This window comes from Atheta coriaria, unplaced genomic scaffold (genome assembly GCF_025399875.1).
Source record: "Atheta coriaria isolate IRGN ID8LTWV9N9 unplaced genomic scaffold, Caltech_Dcor_3.1 hic_scaffold_3_pilon, whole genome shotgun sequence".
NCBI lineage: Eukaryota > Metazoa > Arthropoda > Insecta > Coleoptera > Staphylinidae > Dalotia > Dalotia coriaria.
Genome location: NW_027045445.1, coordinates 6,071,548 through 6,094,469, shown reverse-complemented (window position 1 = coordinate 6,094,469; position 22,922 = coordinate 6,071,548). Strand labels below are relative to the sequence as shown.

The 22,922-nt window shown below is 39.2% G+C and overlaps 3 protein-coding genes, 1 long non-coding RNA gene and 1 other non-coding gene across 15 annotated transcripts in view; all 5 read right to left on the bottom strand.

Annotated features, from left to right (window-relative positions):
• Position 1: 1 nt before the first annotated feature.
• Positions 2 to 1,406, bottom strand: LOC135803722 (putative serine protease K12H4.7). Its single transcript, XM_065317406.1, has 5 exons — positions 1,115 to 1,406; positions 907 to 1,054; positions 443 to 841; positions 215 to 384; positions 2 to 157 (listed from the first exon to the last, which is right to left on the bottom strand). Exons 1-5 carry the CDS (start codon positions 1,404 to 1,406, stop codon positions 45 to 47), a joined length of 1,122 nt encoding a protein of 373 aa, XP_065173478.1. The 3' UTR covers positions 2 to 44.
• A 5,710-nt stretch (positions 1,407 to 7,116) lies between these two features.
• On the bottom strand, positions 7,117 to 8,374 carry LOC135804352 (uncharacterized). 4 transcript variants are annotated; one of them, XR_010551053.1, is made up of 3 exons: positions 7,613 to 8,374; positions 7,452 to 7,503; positions 7,117 to 7,170 (listed from the first exon to the last, which is right to left on the bottom strand). It is a non-coding gene; the product is annotated as an uncharacterized lncRNA (long non-coding RNA). The 4 variants fall into 4 exon arrangements; XR_010551052.1 differs by having other exon boundaries at positions 7,141 to 7,170; positions 7,448 to 7,503; positions 8,015 to 8,373; XR_010551051.1 differs by having other exon boundaries at positions 7,141 to 7,170; positions 8,015 to 8,373.
• A 939-nt stretch (positions 8,375 to 9,313) lies between these two features.
• On the bottom strand, positions 9,314 to 13,829 carry l(3)80Fg (dnaJ homolog subfamily C member 16 l(3)80Fg). The gene is made up of 9 exons (XM_065299822.1): positions 13,464 to 13,829; positions 13,112 to 13,366; positions 12,337 to 12,798; positions 12,091 to 12,277; positions 11,824 to 12,034; positions 11,562 to 11,755; positions 11,074 to 11,504; positions 10,605 to 10,809; positions 9,314 to 10,543 (listed from the first exon to the last, which is right to left on the bottom strand). The coding sequence occupies exons 1-9, from the start codon at positions 13,628 to 13,630 to the stop codon at positions 10,337 to 10,339; spliced, it is 2,319 nt and encodes a 772-aa protein (XP_065155894.1). The 5' UTR covers positions 13,631 to 13,829; the 3' UTR covers positions 9,314 to 10,336.
• Positions 13,830 to 14,128: 299 nt separating this feature from the next.
• TRNAL-CAG (transfer RNA leucine (anticodon CAG)) lies at positions 14,129 to 14,212 on the bottom strand. The gene has a single exon. It is a non-coding gene; the product is annotated as a tRNA-Leu (tRNA).
• Positions 14,213 to 14,345: 133 nt separating this feature from the next.
• The window catches only part of EcR (Ecdysone receptor), a 32,915-nt gene continuing 24,338 nt past the window's right edge, over positions 14,346 to 22,922 (bottom strand). For 2 of the 8 annotated variants that reach the window (XM_065299816.1, XM_065299819.1), the window contains 5 exons: positions 18,810 to 19,237; positions 18,580 to 18,717; positions 18,367 to 18,519; positions 18,081 to 18,303; positions 14,346 to 17,464 (listed from right to left, as the gene is read on the bottom strand). In XM_065299816.1, the coding sequence (XP_065155888.1) occupies positions 17,214 to 17,464; positions 18,081 to 18,303; positions 18,367 to 18,519; positions 18,580 to 18,717; positions 18,810 to 19,237 (1,193 nt within the window). In that variant the 3' untranslated portion in view covers positions 14,346 to 17,213. Of the gene's footprint in view, positions 17,465 to 18,080; positions 18,304 to 18,366; positions 18,520 to 18,579; positions 18,733 to 18,779; positions 19,238 to 22,922 lie in introns of all 8 variants that reach the window. The other 6 variants (XM_065299815.1, XM_065299818.1, XM_065299814.1 and 3 more) reach the window with 4 other exon arrangements.

Below are 22,922 nucleotides of genomic sequence, written 5' to 3'. Positions count from 1 at the left end.
GTTGGAATAATTATTTTACTTTATTTGAATCAAATAGATACATATTAATCCTCTGACAACCATTTTTTCACCCAGGCACGTGAGTTGACCTTGGCATATGTCATTGATTCACTGTCTTCGTCACTTTGGGGGAACATATCCGAACAATGGCCCCCACCTATTCAAAATACAAATTTTAAATGTTTACTTTAGAAAAAATGATAAAATTAGTTACCTTGAATGTAAAACGTTAACGCTTCATCATTCAAAGACTCCTGGACACCCATAGGGGCCCATGGATCACTGGAACCATAAACAAACACAGATTTTCTTACATTTGGAGTATAACCACCATAAACCTTATTAGTATTCTCCTGTGCTAATAAAATATTCTCATCGGTGAACCTGGAACATACATAATCTCAGTTACCATTTTTATACAGGGTGTTTTCAGATATCTTACGTCGCTCCATAAGCATCTCTACACAATTGGTGATAGAAAAAGGGAAGAACACTTTTACCAAATACTTGTGTATTGGTTTCGGTGGTTACGAACCATCCGAATTCATTACACTGTTGGTAAAACCATGGACGTTCTTTACCATTCAATGAAGTATCCGCACAACGCGCAGCAGTTGAATCATAATCAACAGTGTGGTAGCAAAAAATGGGTGTTGTACCATTTGTACGGTAATTCACAAATTTCTCAGCGTAGGTTTCACCTGTAGCGTTTATTAACCTATTGCATGCGTTAGAGAGTTTTTCGGGATCTTCCAGGCCCATTTTACCGAATTCTACACCGAATGTTTGAAAAACTGCTGCTTTGTCATAATCTCCTTTAGGGTCATAAGGTGGGCAGATCCTAAACATCATAAAAGAAACAAAAATTCAAAAAATTTGTTAATTGAGGTTAAACTGGTATCTAACCCTAATTTTTTGATGACAGACGCAGCGCCCTCTGGCCCACTGTCATACTCCTGCTCCAATTGTTGAATTCCATAAAATAAACCATCGAAACATTGTTTTCCGATGTTTGGAAGGTTGTAAATCACACGTGAAATCACCTGAAGGTATTCTAAAGGATATACAGGGTGTTATCTTTGTTTAAACTTGAAATTTACTCTTGATTTCTTACCAAACATACTGTCTTTAGCATAGAATGGTCCACTGGTAGAATAAGTGACTTGAATCAACTCGGGATACTTTTGTTTCATCCATGCGACTAACCCACCGGCGTATGAACAACCAAACAACATAACCTTACTATTCTTATAGCGATCAAACTCTTTTAACATCATGATAAACCCTTTGAGGTCTTCTTGTGCTTGGCTACTGTGTAACAAACGAAGACTCTCGGAGGTGAAGTCAGTTGTGGGCATAGATTTGCCATAGAAACGATGCTCGGTGTAAAACATGGCGACCGACATAGTATTCGTAGATTTGTTGACCTTGTTCTAGCCATCCTTCGTTAATTTCCCAATCACCGTTGTAGATTACGAGGTGGGCAGCCATCTTGTTGACAAAATTATGCGTTTGTGGAACGTAGCGCTGCTTGAAATGAAATAGGTTATTTTATAGGTTAGGTTTTGTGTTGGGTTGCTTGGTAGGTATGCTGTGGTAAAATTGTCGACTTAGGCGTAATAAACGTCCAAGTTGATAGGGCGGATTGTGGGGAGATTTTTTGGTGCTTCATGACGGGTAAAGGCCAAAGGGTTGTCTCTCTGTTGGCTCATAATTATTGTTAATATTTGAATTATTTTTGTATTCGACTTATTTCAGAATAAACGCCGAAACGGCAGAACTATGCATAATAAACTTGAAACTTTATACAGACCGTTGGGTGCATACTTTTGGGCTGGCTGTACCAGCAGATAATTCCAAGGCGGCAAAAACCACGCTTGGAATTTTCAGGACGCTTTGTTTGTACTCTGTTTTATAGCAATTGTTTATAACCCAACAGTTAGAAAACAAGGCATTTCGCAAGTGCAAACAAAATTCCACAATTGCAGTAGATCTATATCGTGACATTTGTTTCCGGCGAGATGCAGGCCCCGGCTAACTTATACACACACGCTCAGAGCTGCGGCGAAGGTCGTGCTTGCTTGTTTCGCAACACGATTTGTTTTACGGCGTTTCGTTCTTTCAACGGCACGTCGAAGGATGAAAACGAGCCGCCACGAGTGAAAGTAGTTTTAATTTGTTGAGTTGAGTGCGTTAAAAGTGGGGAATTTTTGGAAGAAACACGTGGAAGTGCTGCTTGATTTCACATTTCCGGCATTTTTATAAATTATTTAGAGTGGTAAGCCGCGTGGAATGTATAGTATTTAAAGATATCACGGGAAGTTTATATATTTGTTAATAACAATTGCGCAGGAATTTCAAAACTATGCATTTTGTTTGCGTTATTAAAGCCAAGCGGCAATGAAGGAAGGGCTCACTTCTTGTATCCCTACTAATATTGTAAATGCGGTCTGATGTTTGCATTTACACTTTCACGCAAAACTTCGCAGCGATCATCGCTTGAAAGTTTGTACACATATTTAAGTGGTCCCCGAATGGTTGCGTACTTTTATTTAATAAAATCCATTTATTTTTAAAACAAACCAGAAAATATTTGTAATAATACGCCATCACGTATTTGACTACTTTAACGCCAGCGTTCGTAATGAAGCTCAAACCTAAGTACTATATATAGTACCACATCACACTGCGTAACATCACACTGTATTACCGGCGTACGTCAACGTAAATCAGTGACTACACTGGACGGCACACTGTACTTCCACCAGACTATACTTTCAGCCATTTTAAACTTCCAGCATTCTACTTCATTTATTTGCTTCTTTTGTGACTACAGACGCGTACGGAAGCAACTTCATTATTTTTAGATATTCGCAGGCGAAGCCTGGAGTTAAGCCTAGTAGTCTATAATTTTAAGTTATGCAACTCAATTTGCAGCTTGTAATACCTTAGAAATAGATTTTAAAGGCAAAGGAATTTAAATTTGAAAGAAATATTTGTAAATTTACAATTTTAAGGCTAAAAATCAAGTTTTATGGTTTTCGCCATTTTAAGAAGCTCAGAAATTAAATCCCAAGTATTTATGATATATATTACACTAACGCCCTCTACTGTTTTTGTAATTTAGCTGAATTTAGATATTCGCGAGCGGAAGCCACGGGTAAAAGCTAATTACGTAAATATATTTCCAGCTGAATTCTCCGCTAGATGTGCTATTTGCGCTGTGTGATCCGCGCACCGTGCTATAAGAAGTAGCTTGTTTGTTTGCGTCCGTTATCAGTTTGGTCGCACCTGTGTCCGTAGTAGCGTGCATGTTTGCATCCACCGGTCGCTTTCGGGAATTCGTTATGTCGGTTTTGCGGCGGAATAAAACTGCAGTGGGGTGGTTGTGATAATGGCAGCGGTTGAACTTCATAGCGTAATTGTGCCGTTTGTTATGAGGAACGTATCATTTTCGTGTTTTCATTTTCATTTGCGTAAATTAACGACCTCGCATTCTCTAACGGTGATATATTTTGCCATGAAATACAGTGTATTCAATTGATAGAGTGATAAAAATTATTCAAATACAATGTAACATACTCCGTTAAAAAGTGTCTTGGAAGCAGTTCTGAACTCCAGCGAATTTGCGGTTGCAGTTAGAGGCGGCAGCGGGTAAGTTTACCGCATCAGCACCCCACTGGATTGGGGATGAATGGCCGGCCAATCAAACTCGCTCGCCCGCGGGTTTATAACCTCTCAAAACAACTTCAGGTTTGGACGGGCGTCGCGCGAGAATGGAACGCTTTTAGCGTCAGGCTTCACACCGCACACCGGATTACATTAGATTGAAGTTATGAATATATTTCAACGTTTCAATCTCACAATTTAAAATAAATCATCTCTTTATTCCATACACAATTATATGCTACGCCAGTAACCAAGTTATTTCTTAAAATAATGCACTAAAATAGCAAAGGCGGATTTCCAATCGCGTGAACGGCGCAGCGATGATCGCGCCGAAGTGGTGCGCACATCTGAGCAGGCATAGTTACGACAACACAAGCGACAGCTTACCAGCACCGTACCTGGCGCAATAACGGCGGCAGGTGTTAATTGTGGGGAATGACACTGTTTGCAAAATATTTGTAATATATCTGTGGAAATGTAGCAGAAATTTTCTTCTTGTATCACCCTATGTTCTACTTTACACCTTGCGTTCTAATTGTGGTATTCTACATTTTACGTGGGCTTTTCTGGGTCGTTTCTGCGCCAAACTTTGCTATTTTATTTTTAAATTTAGGAATTTTCCTGTTTGTATCACCCTGTATGATGATTGTTTTCTTGATTTCCCTATTATAAGTTTCTAAATTTGTATTCCCGATTATTTTATTTTTTGTACTGTATGATTTTCTTTTTTGTGATGTAGTAATTTGCGTATCACCCTGCTTATATTTTTTTTTCTTGTTGTCCGTGAAAATTTGGCTGCGTTTGTTGAGCGGTTTTTTTCTTCTTTGCACTTTGAATTTCTTTTGCTTAACACCCCTGTATATTTGTTCCCACTGCTCACGTAGAAAATGGTCTATTTTTTCTATTTTCTTTATCCGTGTGCGGTAAACTTGCTTTACATATGCGCAATGCAGGTCGTAAGTCATGTTTCAATAGCGGCGACATATTCTGTTGACTTGTAAAAATATAAACTTGTATTCTATTGTTGGCAAAGAAATAGTAAAATATGGCTGACATATTTATACTGATATATTGAAATATATTTGGTTGTGTGCCTCTTCTATCATTTCAGAACTGAGTCTCTAAAAAGGTTCCCTCTCTCAGGGGATGATCCCACTATAAAAATTGTTTTGGGCATATATATGATTTGTATGCTCCTTCTTTCATTTCAGCTGGGCCAGAACTGAGTAAGAATATTTTTTAAGTGTCACGCACCTCTATTTAGGCGGCAAGCAGAATATTTTACAAGACATATAAGGATTGTCCTTATATGATTCCCTCTCTCGGGGGTGATCCCCACCATAAAAATTGTTGATATGCCACAATGTTCAGGGGATGAAGCACCGCAGAGACATCATGGCTTCGCGGGTTGGGCCAGGAGCAATGATGGACGCATCGGAAGCGGTGGAGCGTCGGCTGACTGTCTTATAAGCGACACGTGCCAAAAATTTAAAGAGTAAAGTACCCCTGTTCTCTTTCTTCCTATCTTCTCTTCTCTGCACACTCCTTTGTCTTCTTATATTTTCTCAACCGTTTCTCTACTTACGCTTCGCTACTCATGGCCGCTGTATTTGCGAATTTCTCTTACATTCGTTTGCAGTTCATATAACATACCTTTAAATTACACCTGTTGTTTTTATATTTGAAAAATGCCTCCCATACCTGAGGATTTGGTCCGTGTCTGCTAGCAGGTGCACGTACTCGACCACCGAGTGTTTTTTTAGTATTAATATTTACAGTTCTTCTATTTATGTTTTCTACTTCATTCAACTTTTTAAAAGCAACAACACAAATATTATGTGCGCCAAAGGACCATCGTACCAGAAACGGTGATAGGACCTGCCATGGTAAATGTAGGGTGAGACGCCGGTACATTATGTTTTGTAGGAACAATAATAATAGACGTTTTAAATAAAATAAATTAACTAGTTAGAACATTATGGGTAGTAAAAACTTGCCCTAAAATACCCTTATCTCCAACACTTCCAGCTGAGATATTGCAAACTCTGACGGTACTCACAGCATTTGCAGGAATTGAATTCTAAATCAAAGGTTATTCTTGTGTGTGAAACGATAACTGAATGTCGTGAACACACGCGCGCACCAGTGAACCAATAATGAATCCGTTGGTAGCGCGGCAGCGTGCAATAACATAAGCAATACGCACAGACCCAACTGACAGAGTGCGGTCGCTTTGGCGCCAGTATGCGAAAGTTGATTCAGGGCAAACGTTGCGCACGGCGCACGAACGACTAAGCCGGGCTAAACAAGAACGAGAATTGTCGCCAGCCCAGAGTTTAGAGCCAGCAATCAATGTTGTAAGTTGAAAACAACAACGCAATATAGAAGTTTGTGATTTGTAGCAATTAAATAACCGTACTTTTGTTTTTTTAATTTTTAGCGGGTTTTGCAAAGTTAAACCCATGTTGCCGCGTAAATGAAAGAGAATTTTAGTACCTACAATTTGGTGAAAAAACGTTGTCTACGTTGCCTGGATTCAGCCGCTAGACACCTAAAACGGCAAGGTGGGCAAGCAAAAGCACAAAAGGGAGGCATTTTCCGTAGGTTTCCCAAGCGATAAACTATATTTATATACTGTAAATGATAGAATTTTAATTTTTGCTTTGGTGAAAAAACGTTGTCCTACGTCATCAGGTTCAGCCGCTAGACACCTAAAACAGCCAAATTAAAGAAGAGCAAAAACTTTAAAGGAGGCATTTTCGCCAGGGTTTCCCCGGATAAACCACATGTTATATACGTAAGTAATTTAGTATTACTTAATTTGGTGAAAAACGTTGTAAACTGATATCAGTTTGACGCTGGGCCTAAAACAGCAAAAATGAGCAACAAAAACACAAAAAGGGCATTTTTCGTAGGTTTCCCAAGGAGATAAACACATGTTATATATACGTAAATGAAGAGATTTTTATTACTTACAATTTAATTGATAAAACGTTTGTCGCCACGATACTTGAGTTCGGCCGCTAGACCCTAAACGGCAAAAATTAGACAACAAAACACAAAAAGGAGCATTTTCGTAGGAATTTACTTATAGGGATAAAGCCCGTATATAGGTGGATGAAAGAAATTTTAGTGCTTGTGTTTTGTGAAAAGGCGTTGTCGGTGCCTGGTTCAGCCGCTAGACACCTAAAACGGCAAAGGTAGACAACAAAAACACAAAATTTACTACGTAGGTTTTCCTAAAGGGATAAACCCGCTATATACGTAAATGAAAGGGAACATTTTTACAATTTGGTGAAAACGTTGTCCCTACGGTGCCTGGTTCGGCCATAGACGCCTGGCGGCAAAAATTGGTGGCAAAAACACAAAAGGGCATTTTTCAGTAGGTTTCCCAGGGATGAAGCCCACATGTTATATACGTAAATGATGAGAATTTTGAGTACCACCACAATTTGGTGAAAAAATCGTTATCCTAAGACATCAGGTTCGGCCGCTAGACACCTAAAACACCAAAAAAGTGGAACAACCAAAAACAGAAAGAGGACATTTTCGTAAGTTTCCCAAAGAGGATAAACCCGCCTTATATACGATAGAGAATTTTAGTACTACACAATTTGGGTTAAAAAAACATTTGTCCCTACGACATCAGGTTCGGCCGCTAAACACCTAAAACCCCAAAATTAGACAACCAGAAAGAGAGAAAAACCCCGGATTTTCGTAAGTTTCCCAAGGGATAAACCCACATGTTATATACGTTAACGATAGAGAATTTTAGTACCTACAATTTGGTGAAAAAAACATTGTCCTACGACATCAGGTTCGGCCGCTAAACACCTAAAACACCAAAAATTAGACAACCAAAAACAGAAAAAGGGCATTTTCGTGGGTTTCCCAAGGGATAAACCCACATGTTATATACGTAAACGATAGAGAATTTTAGTACCTACAATTTGGTGAAAAAAACATTGTCCTACGACATCAGGAATAGTCCGTAGATTAAGGCGCTGAGATTCGTTCTTAATTATCTCTTTTAGTTTACGAGATATTCGTAATAGAAATAAATCGTCAAAAATAATGACTGTAGAAAACTTTCCTTCAAGTTAGAAACTAATGTAAACAATAAATTCACGCTTGAATACTGTAACGGCACGGGGGCACACATTGATAAACGCGCAGAGACAAAAACGACAACAATTCTATTGTGTGTACTAGCGAATATTCATAATGTTGAAATATTCTCGAACGAGGGGAATATAAAACGACCAAATACGCCGTATTCAATAGCCAGATCAAAGTTAATTAGAAATGAAAAATCAAAAGAAAATATTAATTCAATTGTACCTACCAGTGAAATGATGGCAAATATTAATTGATGTCCATGGGGTTTGCAGCCAGCACATGCCGTCGATGTTGGATTGTAACTATTGATCGAATTCCGCTTCCAAGACGTGGCGAATTACAAGTTTTCACAAACACAAATCTCGATAAGCGCGAAGTCAAAATAATTCTAGTAAAACACAGATGATAAAAGAAACGATGCGACGCGCCCCGAGCAACGCGTGCAGGCAAACTAACAGTGCACGCGGCTAAGCCACCTCAACTCAAGTCGCGTGCGCCGAAGGTGCTTGCAGCGCGCACAAGTTGTGCGCAACATACGCGCGCGTTTCTGTTTTCAAGGCCAACGATCACGCAGTACACTAGGCCTGTACATTAAGGGGTATTCTACTCTAGAGATTTCAAAAATCGATTTTTTTGATATTTTCAAAGTTTAACTATTCAAGAATACGTGTACAAGAGGATTTTTCAAAATTTAAAATATTTTCCGAGATATAGCCGTTTTGGTGACGCGGCATCCATACTGGTTCGCATTGACGCGAAACTTTAAACGTGTTTTTCTCGAAACTGTATTTTTGAGACGGTACCCACGATTCCTCAACTTCTACTGAACCGATTTACTTGAAATTTTTATAGAGTCTTCTTTATAGACTTTTCTTTAGAATGAACTACGCTTATCCCTAAATTCCGATTTTAATTATTCCAAAAAATCTAGTATATCAAAAACAAGGGTGAAAAAATCACTTTTTTCAAACAGTCGCCATTTTGTAAAAAAAAATGTTTTCACTTGTCCGTAGTTCATTCCATTGCGACATTTTTCTAGATTAACAATCTTTTTTTTTCATTTCATATCCCTTGGAGGGCTAAAATCATGGGTACGGTCACGTGCCAATTTTTGGGACCCCCACTTTATCACCTGCTGGAATTTAAAATTTTGAACTTTTTCAATTTTTATTTTTTCTGTATTCTCAAAACATTAATAAATAAGTGTTAAAAATGGATGGTAAAACTCTTCATAGATTTTTTACGGCCTTTCAAAATCACATGAAATTCATGCCTCTAGAGTAGAATACCCCTTAAGATACGCAACTTTCAGTTCTTTATACATAATTATATTTGTTAATCAATCAGGCACCCGTGTGAGAAATTAATTCCCCGTCTTATCTGTTTGCCCCAGGTACTAATAGTTTGCACCCTCGCGCACAACGCAGTATGTAACCCTTGTGGGCACAATTTCCCCCACCACTTTTTGCGGGTCTGGGCACTCAGTTATCGTAATATATCATGACTTAAAGGAAAACCTGCACCGTTTTAATCATTTCAATGTTTTTTATTCATGTAATATACAATATTTGAAAAATTCGCGTGCCGTGTTGTCTTGCTACACGCTGCTTCACTGATGTCCGAAAGTAAAAGCAAGACTAATTCGTATGCTTATCTTTAAACGCGTTTTAAACTATCAATATATATATGTAATCAATATATAATTAGATTATATTTCGCTTCCATTTTATTAGTTTGGTTGAAGATTTAAATATGTGAACCGTTTAGTAATGTACAAAATTTCACTATCAGTATATCAAGTATTATCAGTTACAAGTCGGATACACTACACCAGGGTTGGTTTGCATTTTCTTCTGGACTTATATCAAGATAATCATCAACATCAATAAAATCGAAACGCAAGCCGGCGAGATCAACGTGACCTGCGTAGGCGCATACGATAGAGTAAAAAATTTTCAACGATTTTTACGCTCGAATTTTGTTCATTTGGTTTCAATAAGGCTTTATACTAACAATCCTTTAAAACTAACTACGAAATGTCGAATTGTCTGTGTGTGTGTGTGTGGATGCAATAAATAAAATCAAATGAAAACTGAGAATGAATTCAACGTATGTATGTTTGTGTGTGTCTTGTCTAAGTATGTATGTGATGATTGTTCATTTCCCTACTTAACCTAGCACTAGAAACTTAACCTTAAATTTATACCATTAGTTTACACTCGGTCATTCTGAATCCTCTGACTAGAGAGCCACATAACCTCACCTAACGCAGGATTAGGTTAGGTTTAGTCCCAAATTGTGTATGCTTGCATGAATGCTGTATGATGTGTGCACAATACTCGAGATAGAGGTGCAATGTAAAGAATTTCTACGTAGCTGCCAAAATTTGTATCGATTCAACATCGCGGTCGTATTAGATATGAATCCACTCGAATTGGCGAGGAAGAGGAGGGTAGAAATGGGGCGTATATGTCTTAATAGTTTACCTTACGAGGCGCATCGGTATATGCGCCAACTGAAAAAAATGCACAAACCAAGACCGCGGCGATCATTTGTTGGGAAAGTCGGGCCAATAGTTGATGTGATAGCGATGGGTGGTGCCCTCAAAGAGCCGATCCAACCAGTTAGGCAACCCATCGAGCAGGTTACCCTGCAGCAGTACTTCGTCCGTTTCCGATTCGGACGAGTCCGTATCGAAACCAAGAAAACGTCCCGCTTCCGGGTCGCGTTCAAACTTGGTCGACTTTTGATTGGCCTAAAAATTCCCCACATAAAATTATTTTGCATTTGTTAAAACAAACAATCAACAAACGCACCTTTATCCGTTTAGGTCGCTCGGTATGCTTGGCGTGAAACATGCAAAAGTACTTCCGGTGTCCATTGAGTGAAAGTACGGTACCCACGCAGTTACGCGGATTGATATTCAACTCGGTGCCTTCGGGTAGAGACAGCTCCAGAATTTCCTTGTACCAGCTGAGCCCGCGCTCCACAAACATGTACGAGAACATCAGCGTCTTATTCCTGCGAACAGCGCAAACAAAAACACACCGTTTAGCCACGCCCCTTAACCCCTAACCCACCACCGCAAGTATATAATCAAATACCAAAACATACGAAAAGCACTCACATTCTGAAACAAAGGAAAAACTTCAAAATGCAAGTATTAAGAACTCTTAAACTAGAACACCACTAGATTAGAACGAGAACTAAAACGAACGAAAACAGTGAGGTTACAACTATGGCGCAATGCGTGCTAGACAAACAAAGGGACGCAACCACACTTACTTCCTGTAAGGCCACATGGCTTTGTGAAACGGCGGAATGAGCGTCTGCCGCGACTGCATGTCCAAAACCAAGAGAATTGTTCGACATCCAGGCTTCAATAAGCGCACCAATCCATTATACTTCTCAGCGCGTAACTCGTGCAGTTTTAATTCCGGTTGATAACCGGGAGCGGAACCAGTAGGACCGCCTGCTTCGTTATTGTTATTACCCTTCGCCATTTTCGCCGTTTGTTTCTGCACGTTTTCCTCCTCCAACTTGACTAGATACGCCATGACATAACCAAGTATAACAATAAACACCACAGTGCCAACTATGGACAACGCAGGAAGCAATTGTTCCTTGTCCAGGCTGTCATACATCGTGCTCGTCATGATAATCAGTTTCGTAAATATGCGGCCAAAGATGCCTTTGGCATGTTCATCAAATAATTCCTTTAAATATTATATAAAATCAATATATTTACATTATTTGTAAGTTGGGTTGCCTACCTTGACGAATGCTTCATATGTTAAAGCTTCAGATGACCTAAGAAGACGGCTGATGGTAGTTTCAAGTTTCTGTGTTGTATCGTTGAAATTCTCCTCGGATTCCCATTTGTCACGCACCCATTCGTATTTTACATGGGTGGTATCAATGCGCCAGATGATGACAATGCGAAGAATTGGTTCGACATCTTCGCCATCTATACATAAAAACATAAACCACATAACGTAATCTCAAAATATTAACCTAAAAATGTATTTATCTAACCTGGAATTAACGAATTGACGAACTCCGACTGTTTGTCATGATAAATGTACGCGAATCGTACTTTTTCGGCACTGTAGGGCGCTGCCTGCGCGTAACTTCGGAACGCCTGTCTGTGCACATCATGACTGCTGGATGCTTGTGTCACTAATACAACACACAGACGTTTTCGTGGTTTGTTCCATTCACATGGACACAACGACTCCAAAACTTCCTAAAATTTAAAAAATAACAATAAAAAACGTAGAAAAAATAAAAATTTAGTCATACCTGTGAAGAAAGTCGTGGCAACGCAAGATATTGATGCGACGAAATAATATGATGCAACGTGGTGGTTGGAATGTCCTTCATGCTTACACTTGCCACCGGCCGCGTTGTATTCTCATTAAACAGCAAAACAGTGTCCATTTCACGCGACACTTGGTATCTTTCACGTATTTCATTAGATTCTACAAAACTAAAGAAAAATTTCATAAAAAAAAACATAAAAACAAACATTTTGTTAAAATTTCTTACCCGAACGCAACACGATCCCTAAAATGATAGGCAGTAATCAAATATCGAAGGCGAATGTTATCCCTTGGCTCAAAAATAAGCCCCCGCACACGATTATCCTCCCATCCATTCAAAAACTCTTCAGTTTCACCATCGTGTATCCTCTGCACCAGATTATAAGGTAGTTTGCGACGTATGAACTCAATTATACGCTGAATACTCGTCAGGCTATCTTTATACACATAGGTATTACCATCCAGAAGGAGTACAAGACAAGGCAAACCGTGGATATTCATTCTTCGACCCAAACTTGGTTCACGAGCTGAATGTACTGTATTTAGATTCACACCGAGCGGTTCCAGATAATCAACAAGTTTTCGCAAATACGGCGCGGTTTGCAGACAGGGAAAACACCAATCCGTGTAGAAGAATATCAGGAATGGTGTACGGGCGCTCTTTGGTAGGATACCTTTATCATATTGTCTAAAAATATTAAAATAAACACAATAGAATAAAAGTTAAGTTTTTGTAGGATATAAAATGTATTTATTAAAATAATTTTGTGATTTTCTTGGATTTTACAATTTTGTATGCGAGTTTTACATGTTTCACCTTGTGGCCATCATCAGAAACTGAAGTTTCAGGGCGAAACATGTAAAACTCGCATACAAAATTGTAAAATCCAAGAAAATCACACAATTATTTTAATAAATACATTTTATAAACCATGGATTACGTATTCAACTTAGAAAATAATAAAATTTTGTAGGTTAATTTAATTTAAATAAAGAATTACCTGGTTGTAATCGACAGTTTATGAAAGAATGTGATATCATTCTCTTGGAAATTAAAGTGCCCATTCTGGAAGAGTTCCTCAAAGGGCGTTGGCGTGGGTGTATAATGATAATACTCTCGATTGTGAAGTTGTTCTTCAGTTATACCCTTCTGGTCATACTTGAAACGCCTGTCTGGATCACTCAGCAACTCATACGCTTGTTTTATCTCAACGAAACGCGTCTGAGCAGACGGATCTGCTGATTTATCCGGATGCCTAAAATAATTCAGAGGTTATATTAATAAAACAACAAAATTTCTAATAAATGAATGTTATGTGAGACTACAAAATGACTGTGGTGTTATTTGCTTACCATTCCTTGACGAGTTTCAGATAGGACTTGCGAATTTGCGCCGGGGTGGCAGACCGCTGCAGGCCAAGGATCTTGTAGGGGTCACCTAGCTGAGCGAGCGCGGCGCCCAGCAGGCAGAACAAGCAGCAGCCCAGCAGGACGAGCGTCGGCGGCGGCAACCATTTCATTGTAGGGCGCTCTCACAGCAGAGCCGCCATCCAGCTCCACGCCACGATGTTCCGCACGCACACAAATACTACACTGCAGCCGCACACTGCGCCGCCACCGCTCGCCTCGCTCGGAGTGATGTGGTGGTATATTGATCAGGTTGCTTCTGCTTCTGCTCGGCGCTGGTGGATGTCAGAAAGTGGCCGTGCCGACTATTTTTAAACGTCAACGACTTTCGCAACGCGCTGACAAACGCGCAAAGCGCTCACCTTGCGTTGTAAACACGAGGCGCGTGAGAATATACTATTGTCATCGATATTTACGCGGAAAATAAGGAAAAATGGATGGAAATTGTAAAAAATACACAAAAAAACGTTGTTTTATGTCAAACTGTCAAAATGTTACTTAAAATACGTAAAAATATTGATTATTTTAATAAATATTGTTATTTTTGTTGTAAAATTATTAAAAAAGTAATGAAAAATATTAAAAAGTAGAAAAAAGTAATAAAAAGTTAATGTCAGAAGTGGGATTCGAACCCACGCCCACAGAAGTGGACTGCGACCTGAACGCAGCGCCTTAGACCACTCGGCCATCCTGACTAATATCCCGTCGTCAATTATTACCACATTTGAATATAAACACTAAAAAGAATAATACTCCATAATACTGCAGTAGTAGTCACTGTATACCATATGTTATGTAGTATATAACATGAAATTCAAACTCAGCGCGTCTGCTTAACATAATTGTTTTAATTTATATTCATTATTTGTAATAATCATCTCATATACAATCATATCAGTTATTAATAATAATAAACAAGTAATAATATTAATTATCCGTAGAATATTTATATAAAAAAAGTAAAATTAGTAAAATTTGTACATATTGCACGTTTTCCACAATACAAACAATCATGTATGCTTTCCTCTCTCACTGCTCACATCCTCTCATCCAAAAATGTACAAAATTTAAGTGGGTTGTGTGTCACGAAACAAAATGGCTGCGCTGTGATATCGCCTGGTTGCCTACGTCGAACCCTCGGCATCGCTCGGGAATGAAAATGGTTATACAAAAGTGTCGTAGAAACTTATCAGTTAACGAAAACTGAATTCTGATTGCCTGATTGGTTGTCTATCATCGGTTATCATCGATTGTAACAGTAACATACAAATACAAAACCGAAACAATCCGCCATGTGTGTTTTTCGTTTTGAAAGAGTTTTAAGAGGCTTGCGACGTTGATAGAGACAGCGTAAACTGGTACAAGTATTTTTCTTCGTTATAATTATCTCCATGTGTGTGTGTGTGGTGTGTGAATGTGTCCGTGCACGATGAGCATTTGTTGGTTAGTTGTGTGTTGTGTGTATGTTGGGTTGCATATGCGTGGCAGTCCAATATGTATACTACGCGAGATGAACATTGGCAGTGTGTGGTTTAATTTACAATAATTCTTTCGACAGCAAAATGAAGAAATCAAACATCTATAATCCGAATTGGTGTACCTACGCACGGACACGTTGTCTGGTTGTTAAATCGCCATAGAGTATATCTTACTGTATTTTACGCTTAGGTTTTACGTTTAGCATAATTACTAGTTATCGTTATGAGACTAGATGAGAGGACATCTTGTTTTGTGATGATGATGATGATGATGACAAAGATGGATGACGATGAGTGTTCGCTGAGACGATAAATAAACGGCAAACAATCGGTGTGTAAGTGTGTATTATGTTTGTTTTGTTTTGTTGTATTATTTTTTTCTTCATCTTTTTACTTCTCTCACAACGGCAGTGCGTAGTTTTTGCTTTTATTTTTATTTCTTCGTTTTTTTTTGAGGTTAAAAGTGTTCTGACCGTCGACGCGCGCATTTCTCTTATTACACATTTAATATCTATTAATTATGTAGTATATTTATTTCAACAATTGTATTGTTTGTTTTTTTAACGTTTTTTTTTTCCTTCAACTTCACGTGTTAAGTCCTGAATTTGTTTTGTACCTTACAATTATACGTTTTGTACATCGATATACCTGCCATAACATAACCTCTACACATAGATCAGAGGTAATAACCGGTGACACAAAAATACGGCGTCGAATTGAAAATATTGCACTTGTCCCACCGCGCATGCGCATAATTTTTTTTGTTTATATTATAGTGTACATTCATTTGTTTCATCTTCATTTCTCATAGATATATATAGAATATTTTATATATTATGTAGTAATTAATGACGATTTGTTATAATTTCTTGTGTTTTTAACGAATTTCCGGGCGGTCGACGGTCTGTTATTCACCGGGAAACCAATCCACAAGCAGCAACCTAACCGCACTTGTGGATTCGTTTCGTTTAAGGCATTTGCTGGCTCCAAACAACCTATATAATAATAAATTCTAGTTACAAACGTCTCACGAGAATGAAGGTGGTTGGCGTTCAGATGAGGTTATGAAAAATATGCATGCCTACGATGCGGGATGATCGCGAAATTCATATCAATTAATATATATGAAAAATACGTGAGTTTTTACATGCTACGCAGTGTACAGTTTCTTACAGCATTGTTGTCATTGTCGCAATAAACTTTTTATCGGTTTTACATCAATGCAATCGAGCGCAATCACTAAGATTAAAGGTATGTATAATATTTATAATATAATATAGTACAAAACATGATTTGCAATCCTCTCGCTTTCTGTCTCGTGTGTCAAACACTCGCGGTTACAATTAAGTCCCACTTCGATAAAATTTAAAAAGACGCTTCGGTTTCACAGTACGATTCTTCAAAGTACGATTCGTTTCTACCATTGGTTTTTTTTTATACCCTATAACTGCTCCGTTTTGTGTGTATGGGTGTGTTTCGTTACCATTGCGGTAATAAAAAAGTGTGTTTTAAAATAATATTTACATTTTTTTAGGACGGCTCAGTCTACGTGTTGCAATTCTTTTGTTTTTTTTTTTGTTTGTTTTTAGGAGTGTTTCGGTGGGGTTATGTCGGTTTTGAACCTAACCTAATTTCTTACTGCGTGTGAGTGTCGTGTGTGTGTGTGTTTTTCTCGCCGAAAATATACCGATACTCGCAAAATTGCACAAAAATCCGTGGCCCTCTCTCAGTCTGCGAAAGGCACCTTGTAAGTTTTCTTCATTTTTTTTTCTAGTATCAGTCCGATCCAGTCTTAATAGAAAATAAAAATCATAAAAAAAAACACATGAAAAAAATTAAATAACGTACGTAATGAGACCCTCTCTCTTCTCTTCTCTTCCAGCTTTGCTTCTACTATACATACAGTGTGTCCATCTGTCCGCACCGCGCTTAAACTTGGTTAAACTCTCAACCGACGCAACATACAATACAATACATACAGTTAGGTTCTTAGTATTAGTGTCTAATAGTCGTCTCTGCGGCGGCCATGCCCGCCCCGCTCTCGCACCGGATGTTTTCGAGTAGTTTTTTGTTTATCGTTTTTTTTTTTTTGTGTAGAGATTTTTAGAGTCCTTACTAAGAATTAGTTTTCACAGCCTACGATTTCATCAATCGATCGATATCTTATGCTCCTAGACGTGTAAGCGCGCGGCGCATGCGTGCGCTGGCCGTGAGGCTACTATAACCGCTGGTCGACGTCCCAGATCTCCTCGAGGAAGGGCGGCAGTTTCTTGTTCTTCAGCTTCAGCGTGAGGCACATCTCCGAGTTCTGGTTGCCGAGCGTGCGCAGTTCGGTGAGCACGGAGAGGAGTTTCGCGAACACCGTGCCGGGTTTTGTTTTCCGGCGGTTGTCCACGTACGCTCGCAGTGCTTCCAGATAGATCTCTTGAATTTTCTCCACTTTCCAGCCTTCAATTAATGCGGGTCGTTCTGGAATTAAAAAAAAAAGTTTAAAAATTGTGTTTATTGACATTTACAGCAATTACATAAGAAATGATGTAGATTGGGTTGCCTACCATTTTGATTCATCCCTACTTCCCTACTAATATTATAAATGCGAATGTCCTGATGTTTGTAACACTTTGACGCAAAAACTACTTAACCGATCATCATGAAAATTTGTACACATATTCTTAGTGGTCCCCGAATGGTTATAGGCTACTTTTTATTTAATAAAAAACATTATTTTTTAAATAAAATAAAGAAATAGTTTAGCTAATAATACCTCTGCATCTGGCTATTTGACTACTTTAACGCCATCTAGCATTCCAGCAATGAAGCTCAAACCTAAGTACTATAGTACCATCACACTGTATTATCACACTGTATTACCGACAGCTACGTCAACATCAAATCCAATTGACTACACTATGGAGACTGTACACTATACTTCCATAGACTATACTTTCAGCCATTTTAAACTTCCCGCCATTCTACTTCATTGTTACTTCTTCTGTGACTACAGACGCGTACAGAAGCAACTTCATTATTTTACGAGTAGATATTCGCGAGCGAAGCCGCATTTTAAATAAAATGAAATATTTACCGGAGAAAATAACGATGGCAGTAAGTAACGCATACTCGGCATTATCAACCTTCATCGAGTACATAGTTCTGCAGAAATGCAGAAGGTCCTCAATGGTGTCGCCCATGCCGGCGAGATTGTAACTGTCGCGGGAGTACGGCTGGTTGTTGACGAAGAGGATGGAGTCGGATTGGACGTCGTACCGCCGCGCCATTCGGAACATCATAACCTCACTTGAACACGCCTACAAAACATAACCAAACATAACTTAACCCCCACTCTCCTCAAAATTTTAAAATGTCCATACCTTAAGGAGCGCAATTTGATCTTCACGCAGTAACTTATCAAAACCAGGTAACCTCTTTGCAAACTCCACAATCAACTGCACGGTGAGTATCGTAATCTCAGTAATATGACGGAAACGCACATCGCACTGGTCCTCGCCCTCTAGCGGCTGGTTCTAAAAACACAAACAACACACACGGACATTATGACGAAGTGTCATCACATACCAACTTACAATGATTCGTTTCACGTCCTCCTCGGACGGGTGCTCGTACTCGTTCTGGAAGTAAACCAATCGATGTATGAGTTCCTCCTGCTCGGGCGAGATCGCCTTCACGCCATTGACGGTCGGCAGTCGTTCGCTGTCAGACAACTGCAAGAAAACACTCTTTACAGAAACATTGAATTAACCTCAATCGACGAATTTGGTTATACTTTGAGTGGTTGTAGGAGGTGGTTGCATACCTCGGGTTCCATCTTAATAATATCCGGCGAGCCATTCGTCGTGCTATTCGGTTTATCCTTCTCCTTCTGCGCCTTTTTCTCCTTGCGTTTGACAGCGCACTGCACTTCCGGTACGACGCACTCAGGGCGCATGCCCACCGCCAAACACTTCTTCAGTCTGCACTCCTGACACTTGCGTCGCATGTACATATCAATCTCGCACGTGTTGCCGTACTTGCAGGAGTAGACGGCATTCTTGGTTATGCTCCGCCGGAAGAACCCTTTGCAGCCTTCGCATGTCAACGCATTGTAGTGATAACCTGATGCGCGATCACCGCACACCAGGCAGAGTTCCTCCTGCTGACGCGGTGTGGGACCTTTTTTCTTTTTGCCATCGCAACTGTCAGCGCTGTAGCCGTTTAAACTACTAGGGGATAAATCTTCACGACCTAGACAATAGAAAATGATATTTTAGTATCCAGCGCCATCTGTTGATGTGAATTGTAACAAAATAAAATAAAATATGTTTTAAACGTTGTGCACGTCCGATGAATTATTTATCAGGCTATAAAACAATAAAAGATGACAGTGGCATTGTTGTAAACTCAATGCGCATAATAATTCGTCTACAGTGTGTCCGCATTAGTTGTTTCTTTTGTTTTCTAGTTGACATTCGAAACAGAAGCGCAAGTTTACGTGAAACGTGACTGGAATATCATCGGCCTACGTTCGGTTCGGTTTTGTTGCGCGGTGCGTGTGTGACACACAAAATGGCCGCCCAGAATATATTTTACGTTTTCTCGCCGTTTTAAATTTTATTTAATGAAGAAAAGCTGAAAACATGTTTGTGTTTGTTTGTTTGTCGGTGGCTTCTGCGGTAATTATGTAATTAGCTTTCAGCAAGGACATCTCGGCACCTTGTAATAAGAAGGAAGGGAAAACAAGCGCGGCGGCGGGCAAGGTTAAGTTTAATTGAGTTGGTAATGATTCTAATTTCGCGGACATCACGAGCAATGGAGCAGAAGCAGAAGGCAATAAACAGGCGAGTACCTACTCTCGAGTGCCTAAATGGCGGCCATGTGGAAATTGCGTAATTGGGTGATTTCCATCCGAAGAAAATTGAAACACAACGTTCGAGAGGTTGAAGAACCTCAAGTCATCAAAAACACAATTTTCACATGGTCACACAGGGTGTTACATAAACTCATCCATCAAAAATAATACAAAAATAAAACTATTTCATTCTCGAATCAAAAAATAACAAAATACTACTCGTAAAATGGATGTGCGTTACACGAACCATATTTAGTTCCGGCTGTGGGAATCATTGCGTAACACTCATTGTTCTCGTTCGGTGCGCGGTTCTCACACCACAAGAGCAAACAGCGCGCAAGCGAAGAAAAAAAAGAGTTGAAACTTAACTTAAGTCGAGGAGTTGAAGGTAAACTGCGCAAGTTGATTAATATCAACGATCTCGACACGTCGTTCTCTTGTGTTTTTTTTTTCTATTGCACACACACACAGCGAAGTACAAAAATATAACCGGTGAGTTAGTGTTGGTGTAATTGTTTAATCGTGGCCTTCAACCTGGTGCGCAACGCGCACTCGCGCGGCACGGCACGTTTTCCGGAAAGGAAAAAAATTATGAAGGATGCAAAAATTTAAACGCAGGTTATGAAATTTTACTAAAATTATGAAATATTTTGCCAGGAAGTCAGTTTTTAAGGTCATATCAAGAAGAAAAAACGTAAAAAGGAAACACCCGGTATAAAAATATTAAAAAATATTATTTTAAGGTGTTTAAAAGTAAAATAAGTTAAAATATAACAGGACCGTACTTATAATTGCTTTTAATGCTTAATTTTTAAATTTAGGTTGTGAAATTGAGAAATAAAAAACAGGAAATTATTTTTTCAAGATAAAATATGTTAAAACTCGAACACCCTGTATAAAAATCTCCCTTTTTAATGAATTTAAAGGTAAATAACGAAGAAGGCATACCAAAAAGTCAACACCCTGTATAAAACTATCATTTTAAAGGCTTTAAAAGTAAAAATTAATGAAAAGTCCACCAGGGCCGTACTTAAATTTGCATTTTATGTGTCATTTGATGTTTGAATATTGGTGCGACCTTCATACAAGTGACTGACTGCCCATAAAGTCGATGACTCTCCCCGACGCACACACAACACACAAAACCTCGCATTCGTGTGTTTGTACACGCTGAGAAATGAGCGACCATCGACATTCGACGTATATTTAATGCGCCCGCGGAGTGTTAACACCGCGCGCGACCTTGATATCGATGTTCGACTTGCGTGCACGACAATGTTTCGCACTTTAACACACTGTATGCGCAAAACAACAAAACGAATAAAATGAATCAAATGAATCATGCAAGAACACAAAATGGCCGCCATAGTCGCGTCAAAAACAAAAAAACAAAAGCTCATGTCATGTTGATTACACCGAGTGGATTTTTCTGTGTGTCTCCTGCGTTGCGGAGAGTGGATGTGTCTTAAGTCATGTTTACTGCAAACAACAAACAACGTTAAAACTAATGTAGCAGTGTAGTGTAGCATTAAGAGTCAAGGCCGGCGATCGCTCCCGGCGATCTGAGAGTGAAGTTGCCTGGGCTGCGAGAGTGTGGAAAAGTCGACTTGACTTAACTTAAGTCAAGTCTCGCTGCGCGTCGAGAACTACTCCACATATCTACTGACTTGTTGCTTTTAATTGATGCGCACGAAAAAGTGAACGTCGCCATTTTTGTAATCTAACCTCAAAATACCACAAGAAATCTAAAATGCTATTTCCTTTGTTAGAGGATTTATGCATGTGTGCGTTATGTTAATGTATGTGTGTGTGTGAAAACGAGTCTTCTTCTTCGCGAAGAATGCAGCGATGCGAAGCAGAGGAATAACGAAGACGAAGAGAGGCATTAGAATAGAGCGGCCGGCGCGCAAGAGAAAATGCCGTGCACCGTGCACCTGATGTGGTCTCGTGGTCGCGGCGGCGTTAGAGCGCCCATCCGCATCGACGACCTGCAGAGGTCGCGTCAATGTCATGGTCATGGCCAACCACATCGACATCTGCAACGTGCGCGCCTGGTGAGCGCAAAAACGCGCTTAGGATTACAAAACAGCGGACACCAGCTTCACTCGCATTAAAAACACATACAGTGTGTTTGAATAAATTTTCAAAATCACACAATGTAGCTATGTGTTGTGGTATGTGTGCGCTACCGCGCATGCGCAATAAATATAAATTTAGACATGTCAATAGACTTTGGTCAGTCTGGCGTGTACATAGGTAGCGAAAAGTACATCGAGCGTAAACAGGACTAAAATTAAAATAAAAACGTCGCGAGACATGTACCCGTACGCGTTTTGCGCTATTTATAGCCGGTTGTTTTTCCAACGAGTGGAAAAATGCACTCGCACACACGACAATAAAAAACAATTTCAACGAAACTTTCCTTTACGACCGGCGTGTAATCCGTCACTGATGAAATATTAATCCCAAAAAATGAGCGAAACTTACCTGAAACAAAAGAAAACAACAATTAATTACCTGCTTAATTAATTAATTAAAAAATTTACGTGCACAACATCTTTTCGCACCTTTAATTAACTAAACCCGCGCTGAAATTGCGCCAAAATTCTCTTTATAGCATAATATGCGCTAACGCGCATGCGCAGATGACTTAAATAAGGTAAAAAATTCCAAAAATCCAAAAGTAGATGAATCAAGTGATCAAACGTGATGAAATAATGTTTCACCATCACCTTACGTCATCTTCCCGGCATGACCTCAAGAAATTACGCGCGTGTGCATGTACACGCGCTCTTGACTTAACTTGTGCTCCAGTCTACCCGTGAAAGTGACACCGTTTTCGTCGGCCGAAAGTGGGACACACACGGTGTTTAAAATTAAAACATTGCATCTCACCATAGACTCATCAATGAATTAAATGGTTAATATTTGATCAGAACCGTATTAAAATCAATTTTATTCATTATTTTCACAAAGTTTATACTTAGTACGGTCCTGGATTTGTGGAAATCATTACCCAGGACACTTAATAAGTAAAAATGGCGGCTATTTATTTAATTTATGAATTTTATTGTATGTTCC

What these genes read in the sequence shown, in the direction of transcription:
- LOC135803722 (XM_065317406.1), bottom strand. Translation starts at nt 1,406, where the DNA reads ATGTCGGTCGCCATGTTTTACACCGAGCATCGTTTCTATGGCAAATCT. An exon ending in TCTGTCATCAAAAAATTAGG is followed by an intron (nt 842 to 906) that starts GTTAGATACCAG and finishes TATGATGTTTAG; the next exon opens with GATCTGCCCACCTTATGACC. An exon ending in AGAGATGCTTATGGAGCGAC is followed by an intron (nt 385 to 442) that starts GTAAGATATCTG and finishes TGTATGTTCCAG; the next exon opens with GTTCACCGATGAGAATATTT.